Raw genomic sequence first — 26,110 nt, forward strand, 5'->3', positions numbered from 1 at the left:
CTTGGCTGACGGACGCGGTCGCACTTGCCTCAAACAAAGTCGCGCTAAGCGGCCGCCTCTGCACATGGGGCAACCGCGTCCCACAGGTCAACGCCCGCATCACGACCATCCAAACGCACACCCCTCCTCGCCCACCCTCTCTCCCGGCTCGCTTTTTCTTGGGGCGGGATGGCGCGTCTCAACACCCACCCCTCTGCTACGCCACAAACACGCGCTTCCACCGTCGACTCTCTGTACCGCGACCCCTCCGTAGAGCCCCGAACCGACGGCAATGCGCGCACTTCGTCCTATTCAGTCCTCAGCCCGACGCGCTCAATGAACTCGGACAAAGAGAATGAGCAGCCTGACACACGCGACAACACCCCGCGGCGAGGCAAGGCCAGCGGCCTGCGGAGCGCGTCGGTGCGTATGCCGACACCCGACTCTGGCTCAACATCTGGAAACGGCGGTAAGAGGAGGAGAACCGATAACTACAACATGGCCGACTCGCAAAGTCACGAGCATGCACACGGCAACCAAGATGAGGAACAGGATGACGATGACGACGACGAACAAGCGGAAACGCCCTCACAGCTGCCCGAGCCAGACGAGGAAGGCGACCTCAAGTTTTACAATCCCAATCAAGATCCAGAGGCGCGAAGGAGGCTACGTGCAAACATGCGTGAACACCAGCGCATGCTAGATGGTGAGTCCAGCATATTGTTGCACATGGGATAAACATCACTGACCATCGCAGATAATCGCGATGACCTCGTCAAATCACACGACAGCGGACTGCTCGATGCTCTCAAGACACAAAACAGTTTGTTCGGCAAGGTGCGACAAACAGCCGATGCTACTGTCGACTCTCGCTTCTTGGTTAACGCCAGTGACCTCGCAGGCAAGAAGCTCAACAACAGCTTGGGCAACTCTGGGGTGGGCGTTGATCTCGATCAGTTCATTTCCAAGTGCATTTACTTCATGAAATCTGGCGGCCACATTGCAGGCGAGGAAGACGCACCAGCAGTACCCGTAGGCGACAACGACGATGAAGACCCAGATGGCCTTGACTGGGCATTACTCGGTCGGCAAGCATGTTTCCCCTGCAACAAACGACCGCCAACGTCAAGTTTCCTACTTGGCCCTTTGTCAGTACAAAAGCGCGTTCGTGCAACCCAGCGAAGAGCCCGATCTCAACGACAACCGGTCGGCCCGGCAACTCGACCAGAAGAGATTCTGAACGAGGACACGCAGCAGAGCAATAAAGACACTCAACTGACCTTGGTCAAAGCCATCAGGAAACACTTGGTAGATCACATCACCGCCGTGGAACCTTTGGTTGAACAAGAACTCGAGGAGATACAAGGCGAAATCACGGAAGAAGATCAATATGCTGCTCTGAGACGCCATAGATTAGCCATGACGGTTGAAGGAACGTCCGCAGTTAGTCTACTAGACTTCGCTATCAATCCCCACGACTTTGCGCAGACGGTAGAGAATCTCTTCTATATTAGTTTCTTAGTGAGGGAGGGCAATGCCGCCATTATCAAAGATGCCCACGGGCTTCCGCTCCTGCGTAAGTCTGCGAGTCACACTGGGTTATACATTTGCTAACTACTACCAGAACCAGCAGACCCTAGCGCGGTCTCGGAACACCGAGAGAAGGACGTCCAAAAGCATCAAGCCATCTTCAGCATCGATTTCCCTACGTGGCGAATGTTCATTGAAGCATACGATATCACCACACCACTCATTCCACAACGTCAAGTGGAAAATTCAACCGTCGCCGCCAGCGGTTGGTACACCGGATAAGTCTTGGTCGCATAGTATCCTTTAGTGTTCGTTTTGCTTCCACACTCTATCTTCCATTCGTACAGATACCACATGCTCTTCCAAGTGGGCTAAGTTTCGGTATCTTCTCCTTTCCCTACCACCCGTCTCTACGTCATCTTTTCCAAGCGGCGTTCGAATAAGTCAGTCATAGACACGATGTATGATTGAGGGTGATCCCCATGCTGCAAACTTTGGTTTTTTCATCTTTTTTGCCGTGCTTCGGCGGCATCTCTATTTACTCTAAGTTCTCGCACATGATACCCCAAGATTTTTGTTGGATGTTCAAGAGGCGTCAATAGTTGAATTTAACTTGGCGCTTTCCGCACCCCCTGTATGGAACTTAAAAGATGAAACTAAAGCCAGAAGTTAAGCTTATTGTGCTTTCCATCTCGACAGTCGGTCATGTCACGGCAAACGCATGTTGGGCTCCAGCGTCTGCTCATGGCTATACCTCACCACCCACACTCATCCCAGTACCAACCTTCGCCTACTCGTCTTAACCCCTCGGCCGATAGCCCCAGAACGTCGACATAAAGCTCCGGCTACATTCATATTCACCGTCACCCTTGTAAGAGAACATACGATCCTAACACACCACCATCCATTCCGAGAGGTCGCCGTTCTCGGCTGCCTCTGAGCCCTTTCAATGCCATGATGCAGCATCTTCACGTGTCATCTTCTGGCCCGCGTCCATGGTATTATTCATCCGTCCAACCAGCTCAAATTTGTCAATTTGACTAGCGCATAAAGAGGACTTGGTAGACGTTTGGAGGTGCGTTCTTGGACGCGTCACTGCAGCTGCACTTGATATCAGCAATTCTCCACTATGGACGGCGTGCCATGTGATTTTCTTAGTTGCGATCCTTCAATGATATTTCGGCGCCGAGCTTTCTACTTGGACTTTTGATGGCTCCACATGTGCACACAGAAGACTTCTTAATGCACTGAGTCCATGACCAATTTTCACATGTCGAGGCTCTAGTGGTTCGCACAGTTGCCATCGTTTGGCGTAGCCAACATCCACTTCTTCCACTGCCACGTATGTTCCAGCCTAATGTGCCCGCCAATACCTGAATATCAGGCCACTATACTTTGACAAGGCGGGACTGTTGATCCGATCCCTTCGTAATGAGACTTTGGCCGCGATCATCACCGGACTTGAGATGTTTAACATAGCTGTCAGCAGTGTGAGCTCAAGGCGCGTACTCTTTTTTGTGTATGCCTAACTGGTGGATATCAACAGCCGCAGACAGGAAACCGACGTGTCAGCCTCATAAAAGCATTCGTGGACAGGCAAGGCTTTTCGAGTACACCAAGCAGTCCCGAGCTTCCCAAGCTCGAGCAGTTTTGATGCACATTTCCCAAGTAGGCAGGTGATGATCGACAGGATTAGCACGCCGGTGGTTGGGTTCCCGTCTTGTAATTTTACGCCGACTCAGACTCAAGTCAGCAGAGGAGTTTAGTAATTTCCTTGGCTTTACTATGCCTGTTTCGTGCTCAGGAAGTCGGCTGCCGTTGCTCACGATGACTGTACACTTCGTAGGGTTATTAGGTTGTTATGACACGCGGGCTCGGCCCGAGTTGACATTTTTCTAGGGCCCGCATTTGTTGTGGCAGTACCTGTAGCCCAGAGCTTATCTGGCACACCAACGCAAACGTTGTTCTAAGGTTGGTGGAACTTAGGAATAAGGGGGCACAGGGTGTCGGTTCTTGCGTCCACCTTGGCAATATTCCGGACGAATAGATGTCGCGATGCTTGGCATCTATCAACTCCAAGTCGCAAATGTTCCAGACGGGATGTTCCAGCATCAGCTGACGCCTTATCTGCCTAAATTCACTGTACAGCCTTTGGAGGTTTCAGCCCTGTCACCTCCGTATGTCTGCAACGTAATCGAGCGATGCGATGCCGTAAGCACAAAGTTGGGCGTTGTTGAGATTGCAAACGCCTGTTCGGCTGGTCATGGCACGTGATGCGGAACCCTTGGTCAATAGCGCGCCCCTTAGCTTGCCAAGTCTTCAACGTTCACGCCAGCCTCATCTTACGAAATTCTCCGGTGTACGCATTGCGGTCGTTGTACGTATGCTTGATCGACAAGCTTCCTTGAGTTTCACAGACTTGGAGTCTTCGCAACTGCGGTGAAAAGGATGACGTGGGTCTCGCTTCCCCGGATCTTCGCAAGTATCACCCCGAGGAAAGTCGGAATCCTTCAACACCGCCGTCACATCACCGTCACATTTCACTTGCATGATGGAATAAACTCACATATGTGCTCACTAGTCACTCTTCAAACACAGCGATGTTTTAGCCCAGGCACCTGTTCGCAGACCTCTCCTAGGGGCCTTTGAAACGCGGTAAGTGGACGACGAATAGCAAACATCGGTCACTCTCCGGACACGGTGCACAGGCAGCCGTTGAGTGCCGCTGTCACCAAACCTGAATCAGAACGGCAGATGAAACGCTATGATACCGCAGTTCGGCCGTAGCTTCACCCATTCTCTTGGAAATCTACTTGAGGTTTGAGGCCCAACACGAGACCCCAGGCCATGGGGTTCGTGATAATCGATTAGACCAATCGGCCATTTTAAAGCAACTCCCGGACTTCACGCACGCTGCTCGATAGGAACGATGATCTACGTCTTACGGACGATGCGTCCAAGTTATGCCGACGTGTCCTTGATTACCTTTACTTTCGGTGCGATCTGGTCTGTTTGAGGAGTATCAAGAGTGGAAAAGGGAGCTTAGACTTTCATTCAAGCCTCAACTCCAGGTGGGATCGACAGAAGTGCGGTCACACCCGCAACGGCCGAGAGTGCGAGAGCCGAACGGTTGTGGATATAGAACGGGGCGTTAGCCACGGTTCTAGGTTGTTAGTCCTTCAGTCGTTCCTTCATCGCTAGTTCTGTCCGTTCACGATCCACTTGTGTGGTGACTCGTGTCGCCATTCCTTCCTTCATTGTTCTTCTCTCGTCATGGACATCATGATGTCGGAAACATATTCCAATAGGCTTTCATCTGCCCTGAAAGATCCGCATCCTATGGTGGAGCTGGCTCCACCACCAAACGCTCATCCAGTCTCAGCACCACATCCCATATACCCACCCTTTCCGGATGAGACACCCGGCAAGAGGCCATCAGTGCCTTCTGTTTTGGGTCACCACTCCAGACCGATGACTGCGGAGACCGCCAGACGTTCGAGACGCGAATCATACAACCTCATTGGAAGCACCTTTCTCATTACGAACGATGGGAGAACACTCAAGCTTCCCATGCCCTCGAATTCCAAAGCCGACCCTCTGAACTGGAACAGATGGAAGACAGGCGGAGCATTGTTCTCTGTAGCCCTTTTCTCTGTTGTTTGTCTAACTGCAGCACAAGCTGCGTCCGTCGTACTTGACGACATCCAAAGAGATTTCGCACACGAGGTACGTTCAATTCTACTCACTGGGGTAAGCGTCGCTGACATGTTGCATTTAGGATATACCCGCATGGCTACTCAAAGCCTTAGTAACAGCTCCTACCTTATTCATGGGCTTGGGATGCTTTCTGTGGGTGCCGGTATCCATTGGTCTGGGCCGCCGGCCTACGATGTTGATCGCAACACTTGTCGTACTGCTCGCTATGCTATGGGCCGGCGAGGCAGGATCATTCCGTTCGCTCGTAGGCGCAGTCTGCTTCCTTGGTCTCGGTGAGGGGCTTGCGTTGTCCCTGGTAAGTAGTGTTTCAAGACAACTACGATCTCATTCGCTAACAACCCTAGGCTTTCCTGATGGTTATTGACCTTACCTACATCAACCAGAGATCGGCAGCAGTAGCACTCATGTGGTGCATGGCAGGATGCTTTGGCACTTCTGGCGTTGCACTGGTACCTGTATTAGCAGACCACGGAAACAACTGGCGAAATTTCTATCATTACTGGACCATTCCCGTTGTCGTCTCGCTCGCTGTCACCTTCGCTCTCTATCCCGAAACATACTTCAAAAGGCCAACTGTAGCTTTCAATGGACTTATCCTATTGCAAAGTGCTACCGAGAAGTTGACGGTCTACGAAGATCGCGAGAAGGACTCCGAGATATATCGCGATCTGCCCGAATACCCCTTGCGCACTGGTTTTGCAGGCTTTCGTGACAAGGCCGGTCTATCGCGCTCACCCTTTGCATCATGGGCTTCGGCAGGTCGTTGCATCATCCAAATGGCCTACTGTGCTGCCAACCCACTTATCTTCTGGGTCTTCGTTGCCTCTGCCTTCAACTCGGCAAGCATGATCTTCATCGGCGCGACGTACGCGCGCATTCTCATCGCACCGCCTTATAACATGTCGCCGAGTGTTGTTGGCACTGTCAATGTCGCATCGGGATTCGGAGCCCTATGTGGTCTGCCCATATTTGCTTTGCTCTTCTGCAAGGTGTTGAAACGCCTCTCAAGCCGCAATCGAGGGGTATTAGAGGCGGAGCACTATCTTGTCGGCTACATCCTACCCGTCATCACCGGCGCGCTCAGCTCGGTGCTCTATGGTCTTGCTGTTCACTTTCATTGGCAACCTGTTGCCATTTACTTCGCGTACGGTATCAACGGCTTCTCCTTCATAACACTCATGATCGCAAACACACTCTGGGTCACTGAAGCCTTCCCGCGATGGGCTGCACCCGCTATCGCTGTTGTTGGTGGAGGATGCTACATCCTCTCCTTTGTCATGAGCTTTGCGCTTGTGCCTTGGATCGACGCTCACGGATACATGTGGGTTGGTATTGAACTCATGATCTTCCAGGTCTTGGGTGGGCTAGTGGCTATGCCAGTTGCCTTTTGGGGTAAGAGCACGCGACAGGCCATCGCTGGCAGGTGGTCTGAAGACCGGAGTGGTGCGCTTCGTCCGCTCTAGGATTTGTACATGGCATCCTTGATGCTGGTAGTAGTTGGTGGCAGGGTTATGCTTCTAGGGCAGTGGTCATTGGCTTCACTCTATCTAGAGCATTATACTCTGGATGTAAATGGACGCGGATAATTTATAATCTTCAATCGCCACTTCTTGTTACTCTCACACTGATTCTCTAGTGGATGACGGCTGATGCCACAAGGTTGGGGCCAGTCACCCGCCGCATGCATGAGCCGCTCTCTATGCCCGGTTTAACTTTCTGACGATAGATGTAACACTTACGATATAAGCATGAGTTTTCCCTCATCAAGCAGTAAAATGTCGCCCGATATCAATGATGGCGGCTCTCACAGGCCATGGTTCAAATACTGACCCGCATGCATGACAGGCACGGTTCAATGCTGCTCTATGGAGGCATCATAGCGCGACCAATATATAGTGCTGATTCACTTGTCGAAGAATCACAGATATGTCCATATCGTTCACAGCCCATATCGTATCACCCAACTTCAGGAGCCTTCCATGACGATTGGAAACTTCCCACGTAAACACGGTTGACTTTCAGACTCAGAGACGAAGGACTGGATGGTAGTCGCACCCACCAGGCTGTAGGGTTGAACATTATCTGGGATCCTGCATGTCAGCCCAGAGTCGCTTGGGTAATTGACAGCGGTCATCTCAGATGTGATTGCTACCCACGTTTGCAAGCATGTCGCCAAAGCGCCAGAGTAGTCAACACGGAGGATTAGAATTTGACATATGTGTAAACTGTGTCCTTTGATAGGGATGTGAAGTTGTGTATTGAAGGAGTCATCGTCTATTTCAGCGCGTCTTAGGGTGTCTTCGCTAGTAAGCGCGGGCTCGCGTCAGCGGAGCGCTTTCCGCGACTCTGAACCCCACACTCCTCCATCATCGCATAGTCAAACCATCCTGTCTACGTTTGTGCCAGTTGCTACCCAGCATTTTAGTCTCTCGAAGGTGCAATGAGAATTGTTACTGGGTCTCGATCTGGCCCAGAAGATGCGTCGCCCACCAGACGCCCACTACAGCTTCACGATACCCTCGATCCATGATGACACGACGCTCGATTGCCGCGTGTACCATCCAGATACTCTAATCAAGCCAAAGGAATCGGGCGATATCGTAGAATGGAAGAGGAGAGGTGTTGTCATGGCACATCCATATGCACCAATGGGAGGTAGTTACGACGATCGCGTAGTTGGTATCGTGGTAGACGAGTTCCTACGTGCTGGTTGGATGGTGGGCACCTTCAACTTCAGGTACGTCTAGTGATATATCTTGACCATAGAATCATCCGACTAAGCTACGTTAGAGGTGCGCACGGATCTAAAGGGCGTACTAGCTGGTCTGGAAGACCCGAACTAGATGACTATACATCCTTTGCAGCATTCTTCATGTACTACATGTCCTACCTACGTCCACGCATTACCTTCGACCTGAATCTCGCGCCCGATCAGCTTCCGACCCCCTCAAACCAAAGCGAATCATTGTCGGCGCATGACGACCAATCTCCCATAGTCATACTAGGAGGTTATTCATACGGCTCCCTCATCCTTAGACATCTGCCACCTGTACCGACCATACTACAACCATTCTTAGCTCCAGCGACGGGTACTGCAGCCGATGAAATAGTCCTGCGCGCTCGCAGGTTGGCAGACCAGAGCAATCTCGGATGGATCAACCTAGCTCGGGATGAGACTAGAGCTAGGAGGAAAAGCAGGGCAGGACATGAATCGAGACCTCCGGTTACAATGGGCGGAGAGGAGACTAGCCCAGAGAAGCGTAGAAGTAGCAGAGATGTCCGAAGAAGTCTCGAAGGCGGTACGCGCCATGAGATCAAAACACGGTTGAGAAGCCTTAGCCACAGGCGGAGAGAGAGTCACGAACCAATGCCACGATCGGAAGCGAAGAGTGCGACAATCACAATGCCCGACGTCCGTTATCTTCTTATCTCGCCACTGACACCGCCAATCTCTACACTTGCTGCACCAGCCTTGATACATAGGTTCTGGAGCAAGTCCAAGGACGATCACCAGGACGTGCTTGGTAAGCACGTATCTCTAGCCATCTTCGGGGATCAAGACGCTTTCACTTCTGCGAAGAGGATTCGCGACTGGTCAGAACAATTGAAAGCTGAGCCAGCATCGCACTTCACCAGTGTTGAAGTCGTGGGCGCAGGGCACTTTTGGATCGAGAGCGACGTCGAAGTAAGACTAAGATCTGCGCTGAAAGAATGGGAATCCGCAGTACGATGAGGAAATGCAATTGGATTCACAGGCATAGGCTATCTTGATTGTATGTGTAAGGTTGCTGGAGAGAGATTGCTGGTGCAGAAGAGTGAAGAGTGGTCACAAGATAAACTGAGTAGATACACCAGACATGGTGATAGCCTATGCATAAGTTGGAACTTTTACCATGAACAGGAAGATACACAAGAATACAACAGGTATCAGTCGGTAAGGCTAGAGCCAGCCTCTCTGTTGTTAGAAGGTGCCTGACGACGACGTAGCTGCATCACAATACATACTCATCGCCGAACAGCCACAACTATTACACAAAACCACTAGATGACCGCTCTTCAGGAACCAGAGCGATGGACATATTACCAACATGCCAACGCAATTGTTAGTTATAGTCTTGCCCTCATTCTTGGCTGTACAGCTACGATGCTACTTCCATCGGTCGAGATCAGCCATCCACAAATTCAAAGCTCAATACCTAACAAAGGCACTATGTCTTTGGGCTAGGTATCCTATCCGGTCCTTCGCTTGTGAACCTGACAAACGCCTTGGCGGTCGTGTTAGGAACCTTCTATCACCATAAGTCCAATGCTGATGTGGAGGTCGATAATTGTCGAAAAAGGAAAGGGTTAATACGCGAGTATAGTGTCGCGGCAGTATTATGAGATGGCCCATTAATAGTCCCGCTCGGCAATAGTGGTCAGGTCGTTCTGGCGTAGTGTCCGTTAATAGTATTGTCTTCCGATGAGCGTAGCATCGTCCTTTTCGGCGCATGTGTGTCCCCAATATGCTTTGCAACCATACCTTACTATACTAAATATCGTATTCTCGGCCTGAAAAGCTTGTTCAGGTATGGCGGCGCAGTAGACTACGGTAGCTCGGAGATTTTCCTCACTTTCTCTCTCATGCTCAAAAGCGATTCACCCGGTGGATGAAGGGGGCCTGGACTCCTACCTCACCGAGATCAGTAAGTATTAGGCCATACAGAAAAGCAACATATGGAAAATAAAAGAGAGGAACAGTATTTAGTTGTGATTGCTACATGTTCCAGAGCTTCGAGCGTTGAAGTACAGTATTCACCAAAAGAATTCTCGGTTTAGATGAAGGACGTTGTCACAATCAGGTGCCGCTCCTTCCGCCGGGAGCTAATGCAACTCTAAAAATAAAGTAGCTAACGCCTACTAAGGGGGAATCAACACGGGGATACTCGTAAATGCTCCAGCAGGATATTGGAAATTCAGGGTTCCTTCATGGTACATCAGCACTCAGCCGATCAGTGCGAACAACGTAGGTAACTCCACACCGCTGGTTTAGGATGAATCTCGCATTACGAGGTAAAATTCCAATGCTTTTTATGGCAATAGTATTATCGGATCCGTTATCACGAGAGACAGGCACCACTATAGTGTTCAGCAACTACATAGGTCCTGTTATGTATATAATCCCATACATTCTTCAGGCAGAATACCATCACCAGCATCCACTGCTTCCAATCCATTCCCTTCTAATCTAATATCATTCAAGATCCATCATTATCGTTTCCACCAAGATGCAGTTCTCTACCGTCCTCCTCGCTCTCGTGGCTACCACCTCCGCCGCCGTACTCCCCCGTACCGAAAACAAGGGTCAGTGGTTCGTCCAAATGACACTCGGCCCCGACATTGAGCAACTGTTTCTCTACGCGGAGTTCACATCAGACGAATACGACGAAGACCACAAGCTGAGGAGCAGCTGTGTTGAAGCACCCAACGCTGAGCTTCCTGTTGCCCATAGGTGCGACCGTGCCGCGTTTGACTTTTCCTATGACGGAGCAAGTAAGTTCAAATCTGAATCTGAATTACTTTGGTGACAAAAGCTAACACTCGTAGCCCTCAACGTCCAACAGACTCTTGATAGCGGCGTGACTGTCTATGGATCAGCACCCTTGTCTATCCATACCTCTATTGGCGGCGGTCGTTTCCAGGATGAGACTACCATTCAGGTATCTAGCGCTGTTGCTTGAACTGGACCATGTTTTTAAAATGATGGCCTATCGAACTTATGTACATATCCTAACGTAACGGTATTGGAATCGATGCAAGACGAGCCCACTATATCATGAAGGCACGTTTGGTTTTCCGTATAACCTGTCCAGCTCATTTGCACTATGACTATCTCGACTGTAACACATCTACAGCCCTCTTATACAGTAACTGTATACTCTACCGCATTTCCTGGTTCTCTAGGATAGAACTCAATGGTAAATGTAGTGTCTTTGCTCGCTGCCCTCACAGCATCTAGAGCTGCCGCCTTGATAACAACATGTCCTGCATCCCAGTTCCACTGACCATCATAAGTCATGCGTCCCTGCTGCAACGGCCCTAGGTACTGTGTCCAATCGTCCACCAGATATGTTCCATCGGCTTTGACAGCCTTAACAGCCGCAGGCCTATTCTGCCCCGACCACGTGATTGGGATAAGTAAGTCCTGGCCCGCTGCTGGCAAGGGACCGGAGGTGTTAGAGAGGGTCGGTGTGGTGTATTGGAGAACGTTGACTTGAAGAGCGGCGCCACGACTGAACGTTAGGGTCAAGTTTGCTAGGGTACCGGTTGGCGAAGTGGGAGTGAGTATCGTCTTGAGATATGATGCTGCAAACGTAATCTTCTCGCCCGAGACGCTGTAGTCCTTGCCTTTGGCTAATTGTTTGCTTCCTCTGCTGATCTTGCTAAGTGTGTTTCCGTTGAAAGCGAAGCCTAGCGTAACGTCCCCTACGGTTTCGTTCTTGCGGTGGTAGACGTATGCAGAACTCGATTGTGTTGTTGCAGAACCATCGGTTGTGCTTTCTGGTAGCGCGTTTGCAATGCCTTTTACTGCGTTACGGTAGATATCCAGAGCTACCTCGTCGCGCCAAAGATGTGTTGCGCGGTCCAGAAAATCGGCTCCGTTGTCCCAGAGAACAGTTGTGGTGTTGTATTTCGCTGCTGTGCGGAGAAAGAAATCGAAGTATCGCCAGCGTGCTGCTGTCTCGGTGGCGACAGGTGATACTGCCCATTCGCCAATCACGAGTGGGATGTCAGAGAAGTTTCCACGGACAGCGGCGATATCAGCTTCGAGGGCAGCTTTGTCGGCGTCGGAGCCCCATGTGGTCTTTCCCCAAGCTTGGAAAACAAAGTCATCTTCTCTTGGGTCAGTTCTGATGAACTTCGAATGAGTGAAGGGCACTTACAAGGCGAATAGTAATGATACTGGATGCCCCATGGATTCTTGAACTTGGGGTCAGGCTTCTTGAACCACTGTATCGTTTTCAATCCATCTTCTCCAGCACCAACGAGAGTAACAACGCGCTTTGGGTTGTGGCCTCCCGCATCATTAATAGCCTGAAGGAAAATATCGTTCAGGCGGTTAATGACAGCGCCATGCTCAGCGGTAGTCCCAGGGATCTCGTTGATCGTTTCAAAAGCGACCTTCTCGCTCTTGCAAGCCAGTTTGGTTCCAATTTGCTTCCAAAGCTTTCCAAGCCTTTCTTCAACAGCCGTTACGTTCGTGCTGGATTGCGTAAGATCGGCCCAAGTCCAGGAATCGTGATGAACATTAACAATCGCATACAGCCCTCGGTCTGTGATCATGTCCACAACATCCGATACACGTTGCAGCCATACGGGATCCACGGTCCAGTCTGGTGATTGAGAAGTGAAGTGGTACGCCCAGGTTACGGGTAGCCGAATGCTCTTAAAGCCAGCTCTTTTCGCATCGTCAAAGGTGCTGCCGACGACTGGCGGATTGTTCCAACTGCCTTCGGTTTCTACAGCGTCAAGCGTGTTACCGACATTCCAGCCTGGGTTCAACTTTTCGAAGAAGGCACCAGCCGAAATGGCAGAGAACTTTGAAGTTGAAGGACATTTTACACCGGTGCCATTCGTCGCTTCATCGTGTTAGCTGTCGCCATAGTATTGGAATCATGGAGCAACGAACATTGAGCAACAGCGAAGGTACTGTTTAGCAGCACTGCTGCACTTGCATAGGAAATCTTCATTGCGACTGTTGAGCGTTCTGCATGACCTTCGCCTCGGGAGATGGAGAGAGATATACAATGTCGACCATCAGCCAGGTTCCTTCACCTCGGTACGGAGATCTTCCATATAGCCTCATCCACTATCCCCTCGTCATTTCTCTATAATCCTTACATATTAATGAACTGTTACCCCAGGATGCGGTACCTTCCGGCTAGCGTGACCATCAAGCTTCCTTGCTAATCTAGTTTAATTGCAAACTCTCCTGCTTACCCGGTTTCCAAGGTGGAAGCGGAAGCATGGAAGACATCTAGAAAACAACGGGTTTGTTTTAATGGCAAGTGTGATTGGCCGTCATCATGATTAGTGTGCCATCTCGTTCGATCTATATTGTAGACCCCAGCCCGATTTCATATGCAGGTCCCCGCGGGCCTAATCTCCAAATTACCCAGGGCAATGGTATTTTTCCACCAAAGACTAAAATACTTCAAATGGTGATCACACCTTGTCTCTTCCACTTGTCATGAAATTATTGCTCACATGCGAACGCCCAAGACACACCATCTTCCAGATACAATAGTACAAGTGTTCCGTGCCCAAAACAGTTCGGTAAGAACACGAAATGATAGCGCCGGATCTCAGGCAAAGTACTTGGGTTGCAACCAGTATAATAAGAATGCGAGCGCATGTTTCTCCATGTACCAAATGGAACCGCAAAACTCCTGAGCTAAACATACTCGTGTGAAACATCCAAAACAAGGATGTACCAACAAAATGGAGGCTTACAAATTCTGAGAGGATATACTATTCCCTTCAACAAAACAAGAGAAAAAGCTAATAAGACAAGTGAAGAAGAGATATTGATTGTTGGAAGTTGCCCCGTTGCCCTTAAAACGCCGAGAAAAGAAGGACCAAATACCAAGTGGGTCATCAGCCCACAGCGTGTCGCATAGAAGGCTTGAACTGCAGTCAAAAAGGTGCCCTCTACCATCCAGTCTAGGGCCGCATTAGACATCTTGTCTCCAAGAGCACGACCATGCAGACTCCGTAGATGTTTGCACTCAAGCGCATCGAGACGGCGTTGCGTCAACTTGCACTCATAATCTGCCTGCTCTGCTGTCGAGAATGGATCTCCTGGAAGCGGCAGCATGCATAGGCGCGTCGGTACGTGATTCGCATGCTCCGAATCTGAACCCTACTCAGGACGAGGCCTCTTCGCGCCGTGCGGGTTTTGCCAGCTGCCATCGTTGCCGCCTTGGTTGCCTTGGAAGAATCCTGGGTTAAATCCTGGGTTGCCACCAAAGCCGCCTCCTATAGCCTCGCTGTTAGTAATCGACCCATTGGGGAATTAAGAGGATGGGGGTAAGTCACTAGTCGGAGTATGAAAATTTCTCGACGTACCCATTCCTCCCATCATGCCCATGTTACCACCACCCATACCCATCATGTTGGCTCCCATGCCCATCATGTTGCCACCCATGGGCATATTCATGCCGCCCATGGGGTTTGTGCCCATAGGATTCATACCCATATTGCCGCCACGGCCACGGTTGCCCATACCACCACGCATATTACCGCCCATCATGCCGCCGCGATTGAAGCCGCCACCAAAGTTGTTCATGCCGCCCATGGGGTTACCGAAGTTGTTCATCGGCGCTTGGGCACCGTAGCCTCCCATGTTGCCACCACCCATGTTTCCACCAGCAGGAGAAAAGTTGCGGTTGTTTTGGTAACCCATGCCGCCCCTGTTGAAATTGCCACGGTTGTTGTTATATCCACCTCTGTTGTTGTAGCCACCTTGATTGCCGTAGTTTCCAGAGGTAGCGCGGTCGTTCCGACCCTTGTCTCGCGCGGGAACATCCTTTGGCAGTGTCTTGAATGGGTTGACATGCGGAGGACTGAAGATGGCGGTCGGCTTCTTCGTGTGGGCTTGGTCTCTGAAGAGGTTCTCGATTTGGTGTTTCAGAGCAGTAGCTGCCTGTGGTGAGTTCAAAAGAGTGAAAACTTGACTTCAAAAGTTGGTTAGCATATTGTGCCTCGAAGCATCAAGTGCAACTAACCCTTTACTCTTGCCATTGACTTTGTGCTCATTGAAGGTTACCTCAACAAGCTCATCTTCACAACCGCTCTGGTTGGCCCATCCGCGAATGTCTTCTTCACTAATCCACCAATTTACATCGTTGATCATAAGAGCTGCAGTGGCGCCGGGGTCAGTCGGGCGATCATCGTCTTCGCCCTGCTTGCGCTTTGTACCCTGTTGCTGAGGTGCTTGTTTGTGAACGTCAAGGCCAGCTGAGCCTCCTGTGGATGCGATCTGTTGGGTGCTCTGGTCATGATGACCCTCGCCGTTTGTCGCCTCGTCTGTAGACTCTTTGGTCGCTTGATCGCCGTTCTCGGTCTTGGTAGTATCCGGCACATGGTTCGATGTCGCAGCATTCGCCTCTGTGTTCGGGGTGTTGGAGTCGGTTATGGTAGTGTCTTGCTGCACGCTCGAGTCTTGGTAGGAGTCATCGCCGTAGATGTCGATATCGAAGTTGTCGTCGTCAGCCATATCTGCTGTGGTATGTTAAGTCAACTGCAGTAAGCGATGAGGTTTGTTCCGGTATTCTTTCTTAGATTCGCTCTTAGGTACTTGATGTGCTAATATCAATAGCCAAAGTACACGCAACTCTGTGATTGGCATACAAATCAGCATGATGAGATAGAAGTTGTTGCAAAAGAAAGTGTGGACTTGCAGTCCATTGCAATGCGATGTCGAGAGAAAAGACAAACAGCGTAGAGTAAGGCCATACGTACAGTGCCGCTGTCGGCGCGTGGTGACAAGGTCCAGAAAGACAGCTCAGTGCAAGACGGGATAGTCCGATCGCCCCTGGCAGATGCGGAGATGTGAAAGGTACAGGATGTGGTGTGAGAGATGTGTGTGTGAAGCCTCAGCCTGCCTCCTGCGCTCGCTTTTGCTAGCTTCCAGTACAGTTTGCGCGAAGCGAAGTTGCTGTATACAATGTCCCTTCGAATTGATGAGGCGCTGAATCGTGCGCTACCAGTAATAAGAAGAAATGGAGAGCAACGAGGATAACTCGATGCAGATGCCAAACACGATCCCTTTCCACCCTTGACTCTGCGTGTTTGTCGAAGCGAAAGCGGATTGCGCTCGCACGTCTCGTTGGCCGGTCTGTTGCGTAGTGAGTAACTGCGTTCGGTGACAAACCTGGGGAAGCGGGTAGAGACGACTTGTCGGCGCGAGCACGAGTGAGGGTGAGCGACAATCGAGGACGCGGATGCGATAGCTCGCAGTTAGCGTGAAGATTAGCGTGCTTGGCAGAACACCTACCCCTGTCGGGTTTCTCCGCAAGGCCAGATTGCCGTCAGTCTGGTAATTTGGCAGCTGCTACCCTGAGTCCGCGACTTGTCCAGCCCGCGATACTTCTCCAACACAACTCAACTCACCACCCTTTCAAGTCACCCCCAACCTATCGCCACCCGCACACCAGTCGCCATGGAGAACGTCAAGGAGTTCGCTGAGTAAGCCACACTGGAATCGCACGATGAGGGAGCGATGGCTAACGTCTGCGCAGTATGCCCGCTGAGTTCCTCAAGGAGGGTACTCTGTTCATGAACCGCTGCACAAGTACGATCACCTCTCTATCCCGGCCTTGACACGCCTAACATGACTACAGAGCCCGACAAGAAGGAGTTCATCAGGATATCGCAAGCAGTCGGCATCGGTTTCTTGATCATGGGTCAGTGATACGTCGCATGCACGCCCAAAGTCCATGCAACTAACTCATCACAGGAGTCATTGGCTACGTTGTCAAGCTCGTCCACATTCCCGTAAACAACATCCTCGTCGGCGGCTCGTAGACGCTACTACGCCACAACCATTGATTCTCTTCCCTTTGCATCTTCGACCACGACACCGGTCCGTTCATCATATCATCTTGTATTAGGGGCATTGGAGGTGAACAGACCGGCCTTCGCTTTGTGGGCTCCATAGAGGAAATATGGCATACTCAAAACGGCTGTACAGTATGGGGTTGGGCCAGCGGGAGTTTGATTATATCCAAATTTAGGCATGCACAGGATTCATCTTGATTTGGTCTACGAACTTTGTGTTGTGATGTGAACGGTGCATGTGGAGTGGAACGATAACGCGGTGCTTGTAACGCTGTGACAGCGATGTTGAGCAAGATCGGAAGTCCCTGTGAACATCTGATTGCATTCCCAACTTCTCACCAAATCCCTATATGCAGCACTTGTGTTCACCCATCCGTCGGAATTCTAGAAGGGTCAGCGATGCAGGAGCTTTCACTCCTCATTCATCATGTCTTCATACCACATGGGGTGTCGTCTCGCCCTGCCCTCAGGACTCGTGTAAAGCCGTTCATCATGCTGCAGTTGTGCATTGACCCGCCTCCCAATCTTAGGCTCTGCTTCATCTTCTTCAAGGCCATCGTTCCAAGTGTGGACTGTGCAAGTTCCCTGTGAGGTACCCCAGCCGTTCCATGAGGTTGCTAGTAAAAGTTAACATATGCACCAAAACTAGGAGTGTACAAATACTTACCAGCAATCATAGGCGCGTTGGGATGCCAACTCGCGTCACGAACACACGTCTGCCATCTGCCCTCGTTTCTACCCCAGTGCTCGTACATTCCAGCAAGAAGATCTGGGTCGCGTGGTCGTGAGTTCCTGGTTGCCTTGAGAACATCGACCTTGCCAGCAATTGTCGCATCCATGTTCCAGATGTAGACCGAGCCGTCGTAGCTGCCAGAGTAAACATATCGCGAATCTGTGCTACCAGGAGGCGAAAAGTGACATCGAATAAGCGTCTTCAACACCTTGTGCCCGCGGAACGTAACAAGTGAGCAGTCATGTGGATGCGGACGGTACTCATCAAAGTCGTATGCGTTGGATCGGTACTCGAAGCGGTTGGTGTATGCATTGGGATCAATGCCGTCTGCCTTCTCCTTCGACATCATCTTCCTCAGATCCCACAGCTTAGCAGTCTGATCTTTGCCGTTACTAAGCACGTATCGTCCATCTCCCTTGCTGTCGACATATGTCAAGCCCTCAGTGTGTCCCAGAAAAACACCGGCTTCGCGACCGTCACCCATACTTCTTCGATCCCAGACCTTGAGCGTTGTGTCGTCGGAGCCAGAGTAAAGAATGTGTGGCGATTGAGTGTCGCCGAAGCAGACTGCATTCACATCATCTTGATGACCTGGTATGCGTAGCACTGACTGACGACGTTCAATGTCGTATACATAAACAGAACTGTCTCCCGTTCCTGCTACAATTTCGCGACCATCGCCAGAGAATCTTATCGACCAGATCTGGATGGGTCAGCCACAGTCTCAAATGTTGATAAACACATCTTACACCAAAATATCCGCGATACCCACGTGGGGTAGGCCGACCGAGGTCTGCAAAATCAAGATAGTGTGGTTCAGAATCGTTGTCAGGGTCGGTGTGTGCTAGTGCGACAATACTCCTAATGGAGCTGTATGCCAGAAAGCGATTGTCTGGACTTAATGATGCATCCGTAATCGTCCATTGACCACCATCATACCTTACAGTCTGCAATATATTAGCTTTGCGGAGCTTCGAGTTTGAGATTGCTGCTTGCCTTGTAGTACTTCCAATCGTATGGATTCGATGTGTCATACATGCGTACTTTGAAATCCTGAGCGCATGAAAAGAAGAAGTTGCCATCGTCTGAAAACTGTCCTGAATAGCATCTCGCATTGTAGTGAATGATTGTGTCGGCCACTGATTCTGGTATCATTTCTTGCCTCAACAATCTCGTGGAATTCTTCTGGCGACCGTCACCACCAATACCTAACTCTCGTCGCATGATGTTGTAAGCTAACTTCTTTTTTCGCTTAAGTGTGTCTTGCGATCGAGGATTTGTTCCGAAGTTGCCCCCTTGCATCAATTCCTGGCCCTGCTCGCTAGGCACCTTTTCAAACAAATCTATGCCTCGTGGTCGTCGCCTCCTTCCAGAGGTCCTCGTCGAACCGAGAGGGTCGTAGCCATCGTCTTCGTCCTCATCTTCGTCGTCCTCATCGAGTCTGCGTCGCCGGAGCGCGGATCGTGGAATGAAATCGGTGGCGAATATGCGGCCCAATCCAGCGTGTCCAAGCAACTGCATTATCTGCTCGCGCGTAATCATAATTGGCTGGCGAGGGTTGTCCATCTCGTCTTCCTCTGCATCGTCGTTCTCTTCCTCGTTCTCGTCTCCATCTTCGTCGTCCTCTTCATCTTCGTCATCATCGTCGTCGTCGTCATCGTCGTTATCATCGGTGTATTCGAATGCGATCTCCACTCCGCTGAGATTGCTCAACCGTTCTGCGGCATCTTACAATTATGTTAGTAGATAGATCACAGACTATGTATCATAAAGCCAAGTATACCGTGAAAGCTCAGATCAGCTTCACCTTCATCGTTATCGTCGGTGCCCTCTTCTGCAGGTACAAAGTCCATGTCGTCATCATACTCGTCGTTGGTTTCTCGCCAGAACGGATCGCTCGGATCGTATACAATGGTTCTGGCTGGGTCATCCTCGGCGGGTGGACTAGTTGGGGCGTGCGACGAACTCATGTTTGCGAAAACGTTATTCTGTAGATGTCGCAAGATGTGCCGAGGCGATATAAGAGCAATGCTCGTAATGGGCGGGAGCTTTGTAGTAGTCGCGGTAATAGGATTATCTCCGAACGCCCCACTCTTATCGATAGATCAAGACGGACTTCCGCACATGAAGAAGCTCTTCTTTCATAGGTTGTAGCTTGTATATGGAGATTTACTCTAAAAGCATATATAGCATTCTGCGTTGTTGCTCCACTAGAGAAGATGGCAGTATGCATCTTTTGGGTCTATCCAATATTTGCAGAGATAGGGCACCATTGATGAGAAACAAGCTCCTTCGAGTTAAGTGCGCACTATTTGATAAGCAAGTGAGTAGATTCGATATGATTTAACAATTACACAGAGTGTGGCTACTCAGAGGAATATCTAATCACGAAAAATACGCCGAGGAAGGACCGCGTTTCCAGCTCAGTCAGTATCGGTATCCTGATGCGAAATCATAAGCTCGGGATCTGGATCCTCATCTTCGGAGTCAAAATACGTCTGCTTGGGCGGCGTAGGTTGTCTCGGCGGAGAACGACCAATCCTTATAGCAGACCCTGTCATCTCCTCTGGTTGTTTGGTCTCAAAGCCATCATGGTCTATCAGCGGTTGTGTAGCTCGCTCTTTACCCTTTCGTTTCGAACCAAGAGCCTCTTCTAACATGTTTCTGCCTTGTGTAAAAGCTTCGAGCTCGGCACCAATGGCGCAAACTAACAAATTCCAACTTCGCGACGAAGCAAACTCTAGCTTCTCCTCTAGGTAGGTAATGGTTGCGTCCATCTGCTCGAGAAGCTTGGTGGGATCAGGGGTGCTCTTCCGTGTCGTTGGTCGCATAGAGTTCTGTAGGCTTGTTTCATAGTCTTCGACTCTCTTCATAACATCTGCCCACAAAAGTGCACCTTCGTCAAGCGCACCTCGATCTGTATCAATCTTCTCACACCTTTCAGCCAGTCTTGTGTACTCGTCTTGCCAGAATTCGCGCGCCATGTCGAGCGTCCGCCGTTTTGCAGGTAGTGTAAGGAACGGTGATGATGACATTGGAACGTGATCCGCGTTTAGAGGTCGCGCAAGGAAATTGGAAACTTCACGATCTAACAGTGACAACGATGTCTTGTACGATGCCAACTTCGCTTCCACCGAGTTCTCTGTATCAGCCAGTTCGTCCAAGACCTTTCGATGTCGTCTTTTGAGCGCCCATAGTTCCTCTTCTTTCTGGCGAATCTCCTGCTCTAGCTTCGAGGCTTCCGTCTGTAAGCTCTGTGCCTTTGCGCCAGCGTCCTCGTTCTCTATATCTCTGATTTTCTTTTCCAGCCGTATGCGCTTCTGACTCCACCCGTCGGTCTTCTCTACTGTGCTTTGCAGCTTCCTCAGGTCCTCGTCTAAAAGATCAAGCTCCTCAGACTTGACGCTGGCAAGCTGTCTTATCTGTCTAGATATGCCTTGTCTCGCTGCGTTTAGCCCCACTTTCTTCCTCCGTGCTCCGTTATGGCCGTTACCGTTCTCTGCACCTCGATCGCTCGACCGGACGCTGCTCACAGTTGGTGTAGTGCTTCCGTTCGATACAAGATCATCCGGTGTAGCATCTCCAGCGCCACGTCCACCCATTAGACCATCGGCTTGTGCGTCGAGTAGCTCTTGCAGCTGTTGTTCAAGGTATCTAGCTCGCCGCTGCAAAGCTAGCAGGTCGTCAGGAACGCGTGGAGGCGGAGACAGGCTAGTTCTTGGAGCGTTCCATAGTACTGACGAAGTCACAGGCGGTGGTATTCGCGGAGATGGCGGAGAGTTGTATAGTGGTAGCTCATGTTCACGCGCGTGCGGGTCTTCGAAGGACTTTCTAAACCGCGGCGGAGGCGAGAACGAGCCGAGGACTGAATTGAAGATAGACATTGTAATGAACCACGATCTCGCGGCGTGGCCCGTGAAATTATTGTCGAAGCGTTGGAGACAAGTGTTCGTGCATGTGATATCGTTGGTATCTCGAGCATGTGAACGAGTCATGCGCGCTCAAAGCGCCCTTAGTCAGCCACGTCATTCCGAGCAGCTTGGACAGCGCGATAGGCAGCGTCGGTGCGCAAGACAATCTTCCGTCTGGTGACCAAGGAGCGCACTGGGTGCAGTCACACTTGAGATGTCCTGTGAAATGCGATACGTTTGCGCTCCATTGACATACCGATCTTGCCTCCTTAGGTGATACAGTCGCTTCAAATACTTGTCAGAGGCACTTCTCATGTCAGATCTCTGTGCAGAAGGTCTCACGAGAATGAAAACAGGCACAGCTGCATACAAACTGGACTCTGCAGAGGTTGCGCCTTGTAGTTGTGGTGGTCATTGGTGAACCACCTGCAACTCATCCACATGTAGCGTAGGTGCGCCAAACCCAATGCGGCTAGTGACATCCACGACCTAAGCGAGCATTTCAATATCGAAAGTTGCAAGTGCGACCGCGACAACAGCACGCACTAACTCCCAGGAACTCTCAATCGTACGCTCTTTCACCTCTTCTCACTCTCAAGCCCGTCGCTAATCGCAAATCCAGCAGCCGTATACCCCACCAACATACATCATGGCTGACGCTCCTGCCCCCGCTCGCGGCGGATTCGGTTCTCGTGGAGACCGCGGTGGTGACCGTGGACGTGGTCGCGGACGTGGCCGTGGCCGCCGTGGCGGAAAGACTGAGGTGCGCATATGAAGGCTGTGGAGGGACAAATAACAGGAAATTGACAATTGGCACAGGAGAAGGAATGGCAGCCCGTCACCAAGCTCGGCCGTCTCGTAAAGGCCGGCAAGATCAAGAGCATGGAGGAGATGTACGTTCTCAAGCGGGATTGGGCAAGGAATTCGTACTGACAGCGGACAGCTACCTCCACTCTCTCCCCATCAAGGAGTACCAGGTCGTCGACTTCTTCCTCCCCAAGCTCAAGGACGAGGTCATGAAGATCAAGCCTGTCCAGAAGCAGACCCGTGCCGGTCAGCGTACCCGCTTCAAGGCTATCGTCGTCATCGGTGACTCCGAGGGCCACATTGGTCTTGGTATCAAGACCTCCAAGGAAGTCGCTACCGCCATCCGCGCCGCCATCATCATCGCCAAGCTCTCCGTTGTCCCCATCCGAAGAGGTTACTGGGGTACCAACCTTGGTGAGCCTCACTCGCTCCCCACCAAGGAGAGCGGAAAGTGCGGTTCCGTCACTGTCCGTCTCATTCCCGCTCCCCGTGGTACCGGCCTTGTCGCATCGCCCGCTGTCAAGCGTCTCTTGCAATTGGCTGGTGTCGCCGACATCTACACTGCCTCTTCCGGTTCAACCAAGACTCTTGAGAACACCCTGAAGGCTACCTTCGTAGCTGTCGCACACACCTACGGTTTCCTCACCCCCAACCTGTGGGCTGAGAAGAAGCTTACCCCATCCCCGCTCGAGGAGTACAGCGACATCCTCCGTGAGGGTAAGAGGTACTAGAGGGTTTGTTTTTGGGTTCTTTCTAGCATAAGGGTTATGGCGCGGGGTATTACATTCAGGACCTCACGTATGTATCCAACGATAGTGCTGGGTACACCGGCATGAAAATGAACAACTTTCAATGATGACCTTGAAGTTATGATACTCCACGTGGTTTCGCTAAGTTGAAGTGCATGTATTTGGGAGTGATAATGCTAGATACGCTCAGTTCATCACCACACGTGACGAAAGTTTACACAATAGTACATGGAATGTTAAAGTACTCTGAGGATCCATGCGCAGCTGCTTGCGCACAAGCACGATAATAAATGTACAGGAAAAGAAATCATACTACGTCTGTCTCACCGTGTGATCCAGAGCATCACAACGATAATCTGGAGACAAGGCAAAGACCTAATGCTGCACCTGCCGCAGATCTCTCCAACACAAGGCGAACTGCTGGAGAAGCCCAAAAGATCTCATCATCTCGTTTAGCTCCTGTAGCGCGTGATGTACCAGAGACGGACCGGCCAGTTTGGGATAAGGTTGATTCGCAAGTGAAAGGGACGCGCAGCCCGGCGGAGGTGGGTTTTGTACTCTTCCGGTGCTCTTTTGTAGGTTTATCAAGTCGAGGCCTGAAAGAGAACATCTTACATTGGCCTCGAACATTTCGAGCATGTTGTTGACCTGTTTTAGTGCACTATATACTAAGGCCGGGCCGAACAAATTGCCATAGTCGAGAGGTTCAAGACCAAAGGGCAGAAGAGTTTGTTGACGTGCCAAAGGGTGGGCCTGGGATGGCGTTGGTGCGACCGCATGAAATGTCTGCCAGTGCATGACCGAAGCAGATGTGTATTTGGTAGGTGTTGGAGTAGGCCTAGTAGGGGCGGTGTTGGCACCTTTCGCTTTTACATTGCCACCTTTTTTCTCCGACTGTGAAGCCCTGATCTTCTTTTGCATTTTATTGATTTTTTTCTGTATCTTAAAAATGCCTTTTTTCTGCTCTTCCGATAGACCATTGCGCATCCAGGCTGGGATACGGCTTCGAATGTCAACTCTATCCTTTTCGCCACTCAATATCCTTCTTGCCTTCCTTTGTATATCTGCTAAGAGGCTGAGCTCGTTTTCCGACGCTGGATGGGGAGCCCCATTGGGCCCAGTGCATGGTATGCAGAGAGAAAAAAGGTCAACATGCTCTGTTGCTGCATTTGGTCCTGTTGGTGGCTGGCGTATGATTGATGAGACAGACAGAGTTGGTGTCAGAGTGATTGAATGTGAAGAAGCTAGTGCATTCATCGGAAGTTCATCAGGATCCTGCTTGATGATAGGTTTCTGATCCATGATAGACAGGTCAACGATCGATGGAGCTGGCCTATCTTCAGAGTTAAGATCCAAGGCTTGATCCGGCCCATGCCTCATATTCTCATTGACAAGCGCCCATTCGTATCCGTCCCACATGCTGGAATATGAGCGACGAACTGGTGTACTGCGATCGCCGATGGATTTACGGCTGTCCGTGGATCGCGTTCGTTTTGCTGATCTTTCATCAATATAGCCCACTGGCTCTTCGTTCTCGTCTTCGACAAGCTGACGTTTTAAAGAATTTCGTTCTGCCGTGTATGCAGAGATAGACAAGGTGTGATCTGAGGGTGACGCTGATGTTACAGCATGGACTTCCGTATCCTTGTTTGTGAGCAGTTCTCCAGGGCGGATACCTCTCTGGCCTTCAAGGAGTTGGGTTGGTTGGTTCGAGGTTACCGGAATTGCATTGGGAGGTGTTGGGGTTGAACACGATGTTGTGGTAGCCTCTATTTGTGTTGGTGGTGCATTGAAAGCCATTAGACCTGAAATCGATGTGGTGGGAACCTCCACTCGTACCGGCTCTTCATCGATAACATCGTATGCCGATATGGGTGATTGGACTGCATGATCGTCTTCTATCTCTTGTGCAGCTACAGTCTCTCGTAAAGTTGTGGCTTCGTACAAAGCTGCAGTCTCGTCTGCCTGCTGATGAGACATAACGTGCTCCGGCCTTTCTTCTTTGTTAAACGAGACAAAACTCTCGTCGGCTTTCTCTAGGTGTTGTTGCATCTCCTCTTTCTCGGTAGCACTGGATTCCGGATGCGGTGATGTCGGTGGTGCTGTTGTTTCCGAGATTTTTGGCATTGCCTCTGAAGTAGCTTCCTAGGTTGTGTCCAAGAAAGCTTTGCTATTTCTGATATTGGCGCACGTAGAGCGACGCCCTTGCATCGCTACCTTCACAAAGGAACGATTGGCAGGAGCACTCTTCTTGAACTTTCCTAGACCGCGAGACAGGGTACATTGTGTGCGATTGCCTCAGTAACTTCTACATCGGCACCCGCAATCAATGATCCAACCTCGTCCTTCGCACTCTCCATGTCTCCATTTCCTGATACCATTGGTGCAACATGTTTGTTTCCATTCAAACTGCCGTCCCCAAACTCTTACTGTGTTTGAGCCATCGCATCATGGCGACTGCTGGAGGCGATTGGCCGATGAGACAATTGAGAAAGGTAGAAAAAGCCAAGCGCTTGATCGTACCATGTTGGAATGTCTTGAAGTCAACGAAGTGGCTCTGGATTGTCAATACTCATCACGGTTTTCTGTCTATCACGTGCGCGGCAAGTTGCGAAACTTATGAATCCAGACATCGGAGTAACAGAGCTACCATTGCGGGCCGCAAGTCGAGGGTTTTGTTATTGCACGTCGGGCTCTCCTTTGACGTAGACGTTGAATTGGTTGTGGTAAATGTGTATGACTGTGCTACATATTTCAATGTGCTCTCGGCGGCGATGAGCACTAGACGACCGAATGCCATCAAGCGCTTCTAGGGCTCTGTCGGATGAGGTACCAGTGGATAATGATTGCTGATCACGATGCCAAGACACAATTGGCTCTTTTCAGTCATGTCAAGGTTATCTGGAACACATCGTTCTGGTAGGATGGTGATAGTGGCAGAAATAGAGTTGTTGGCCAGGTGCCAAAATGGCAAAAGGGCACAATAGTACAGATGCGCGTTGCTGTGTAGACCTTGGGATACGCGTTGGACTAAACTCCAAAATCACGAACATGACACGCTAGCGGCTTTTCTCGGAACATCC

At 50.6% G+C, this 26,110-nt stretch overlaps 11 protein-coding genes across 11 annotated transcripts; 6 read left to right on the top strand and 5 right to left on the bottom strand.

Moving 5' to 3' along the window:
• Positions 1–168: 168 nt before the first annotated feature.
• AA0111_g7291 (hypothetical protein) lies at positions 169–1,791 on the top strand (the record flags this gene model as incomplete). The annotated part of the gene is made up of 3 exons (XM_028653609.1): positions 169–685; positions 737–1,555; positions 1,604–1,791. The coding sequence occupies 3 exons, from the start codon at positions 169–171 to the stop codon at positions 1,789–1,791; spliced, it is 1,524 nt and encodes a 507-aa protein (XP_028505037.1).
• A 3,000-nt stretch (positions 1,792–4,791) lies between these two features.
• AA0111_g7292 (hypothetical protein) lies at positions 4,792–6,689 on the top strand (the record flags this gene model as incomplete). The annotated part of the gene is made up of 3 exons (XM_028653610.1): positions 4,792–5,235; positions 5,288–5,521; positions 5,571–6,689. 3 exons carry the CDS (start codon positions 4,792–4,794, stop codon positions 6,687–6,689), a joined length of 1,797 nt encoding a protein of 598 aa, XP_028505208.1.
• A 1,014-nt stretch (positions 6,690–7,703) lies between these two features.
• Positions 7,704–8,959, top strand: AA0111_g7293 (hypothetical protein; the record flags this gene model as incomplete). The annotated part of the gene is made up of 2 exons (XM_028653611.1): positions 7,704–7,963; positions 8,017–8,959. The coding sequence occupies 2 exons, from the start codon at positions 7,704–7,706 to the stop codon at positions 8,957–8,959; spliced, it is 1,203 nt and encodes a 400-aa protein (XP_028505209.1).
• A 1,534-nt stretch (positions 8,960–10,493) lies between these two features.
• AA0111_g7294 (hypothetical protein) lies at positions 10,494–10,946 on the top strand (the record flags this gene model as incomplete). The annotated part of the gene is made up of 2 exons (XM_028653612.1): positions 10,494–10,758; positions 10,813–10,946. The coding sequence occupies 2 exons, from the start codon at positions 10,494–10,496 to the stop codon at positions 10,944–10,946; spliced, it is 399 nt and encodes a 132-aa protein (XP_028505213.1).
• A 179-nt stretch (positions 10,947–11,125) lies between these two features.
• AA0111_g7295 (hypothetical protein) lies at positions 11,126–12,956 on the bottom strand (the record flags this gene model as incomplete). Its single annotated transcript, XM_028653613.1, has 3 exons — positions 11,126–12,099; positions 12,150–12,845; positions 12,896–12,956. 3 exons carry the CDS (start codon positions 12,954–12,956, stop codon positions 11,126–11,128), a joined length of 1,731 nt encoding a protein of 576 aa, XP_028505214.1.
• Positions 12,957–14,128: 1,172 nt separating this feature from the next.
• AA0111_g7296 (hypothetical protein) lies at positions 14,129–15,484 on the bottom strand (the record flags this gene model as incomplete). Its single annotated transcript, XM_028653614.1, has 3 exons — positions 14,129–14,244; positions 14,335–14,942; positions 14,994–15,484. 3 exons carry the CDS (start codon positions 15,482–15,484, stop codon positions 14,129–14,131), a joined length of 1,215 nt encoding a protein of 404 aa, XP_028505211.1.
• A 945-nt stretch (positions 15,485–16,429) lies between these two features.
• On the top strand, positions 16,430–16,794 carry AA0111_g7297 (hypothetical protein; the record flags this gene model as incomplete). The annotated part of the gene is made up of 4 exons (XM_028653615.1): positions 16,430–16,455; positions 16,509–16,561; positions 16,611–16,673; positions 16,727–16,794. The coding sequence occupies 4 exons, from the start codon at positions 16,430–16,432 to the stop codon at positions 16,792–16,794; spliced, it is 210 nt and encodes a 69-aa protein (XP_028505212.1).
• A 444-nt stretch (positions 16,795–17,238) lies between these two features.
• On the bottom strand, positions 17,239–19,530 carry AA0111_g7298 (hypothetical protein; the record flags this gene model as incomplete). Its single annotated transcript, XM_028653616.1, has 5 exons — positions 17,239–17,444; positions 17,495–18,263; positions 18,310–18,507; positions 18,605–19,287; positions 19,344–19,530. The coding sequence occupies 5 exons, from the start codon at positions 19,528–19,530 to the stop codon at positions 17,239–17,241; spliced, it is 2,043 nt and encodes a 680-aa protein (XP_028505206.1).
• Positions 19,531–19,983: 453 nt separating this feature from the next.
• AA0111_g7299 (hypothetical protein) lies at positions 19,984–21,444 on the bottom strand (the record flags this gene model as incomplete). The annotated part of the gene is made up of 1 exon (XM_028653617.1): positions 19,984–21,444. One exon carries the CDS (start codon positions 21,442–21,444, stop codon positions 19,984–19,986), a length of 1,461 nt encoding a protein of 486 aa, XP_028505207.1.
• A 676-nt stretch (positions 21,445–22,120) lies between these two features.
• On the top strand, positions 22,121–23,009 carry AA0111_g7300 (40S ribosomal protein; the record flags this gene model as incomplete). The annotated part of the gene is made up of 3 exons (XM_028653620.1): positions 22,121–22,234; positions 22,291–22,364; positions 22,415–23,009. 3 exons carry the CDS (start codon positions 22,121–22,123, stop codon positions 23,007–23,009), a joined length of 783 nt encoding a protein of 260 aa, XP_028505110.1.
• Positions 23,010–23,402: 393 nt separating this feature from the next.
• AA0111_g7301 (hypothetical protein) lies at positions 23,403–25,154 on the bottom strand (the record flags this gene model as incomplete). Its single annotated transcript, XM_028653621.1, has 1 exon — positions 23,403–25,154. The coding sequence occupies one exon, from the start codon at positions 25,152–25,154 to the stop codon at positions 23,403–23,405; it is 1,752 nt and encodes a 583-aa protein (XP_028505111.1).
• Between the last annotated feature and the right edge of the window lie 956 nt (positions 25,155–26,110).

The sequence above is a fragment of the Alternaria arborescens genome (assembly GCF_004154835.1).
Source record: "Alternaria arborescens strain FERA 675 chromosome Unknown contig_16, whole genome shotgun sequence".
NCBI lineage: Eukaryota > Fungi > Ascomycota > Dothideomycetes > Pleosporales > Pleosporaceae > Alternaria > Alternaria arborescens.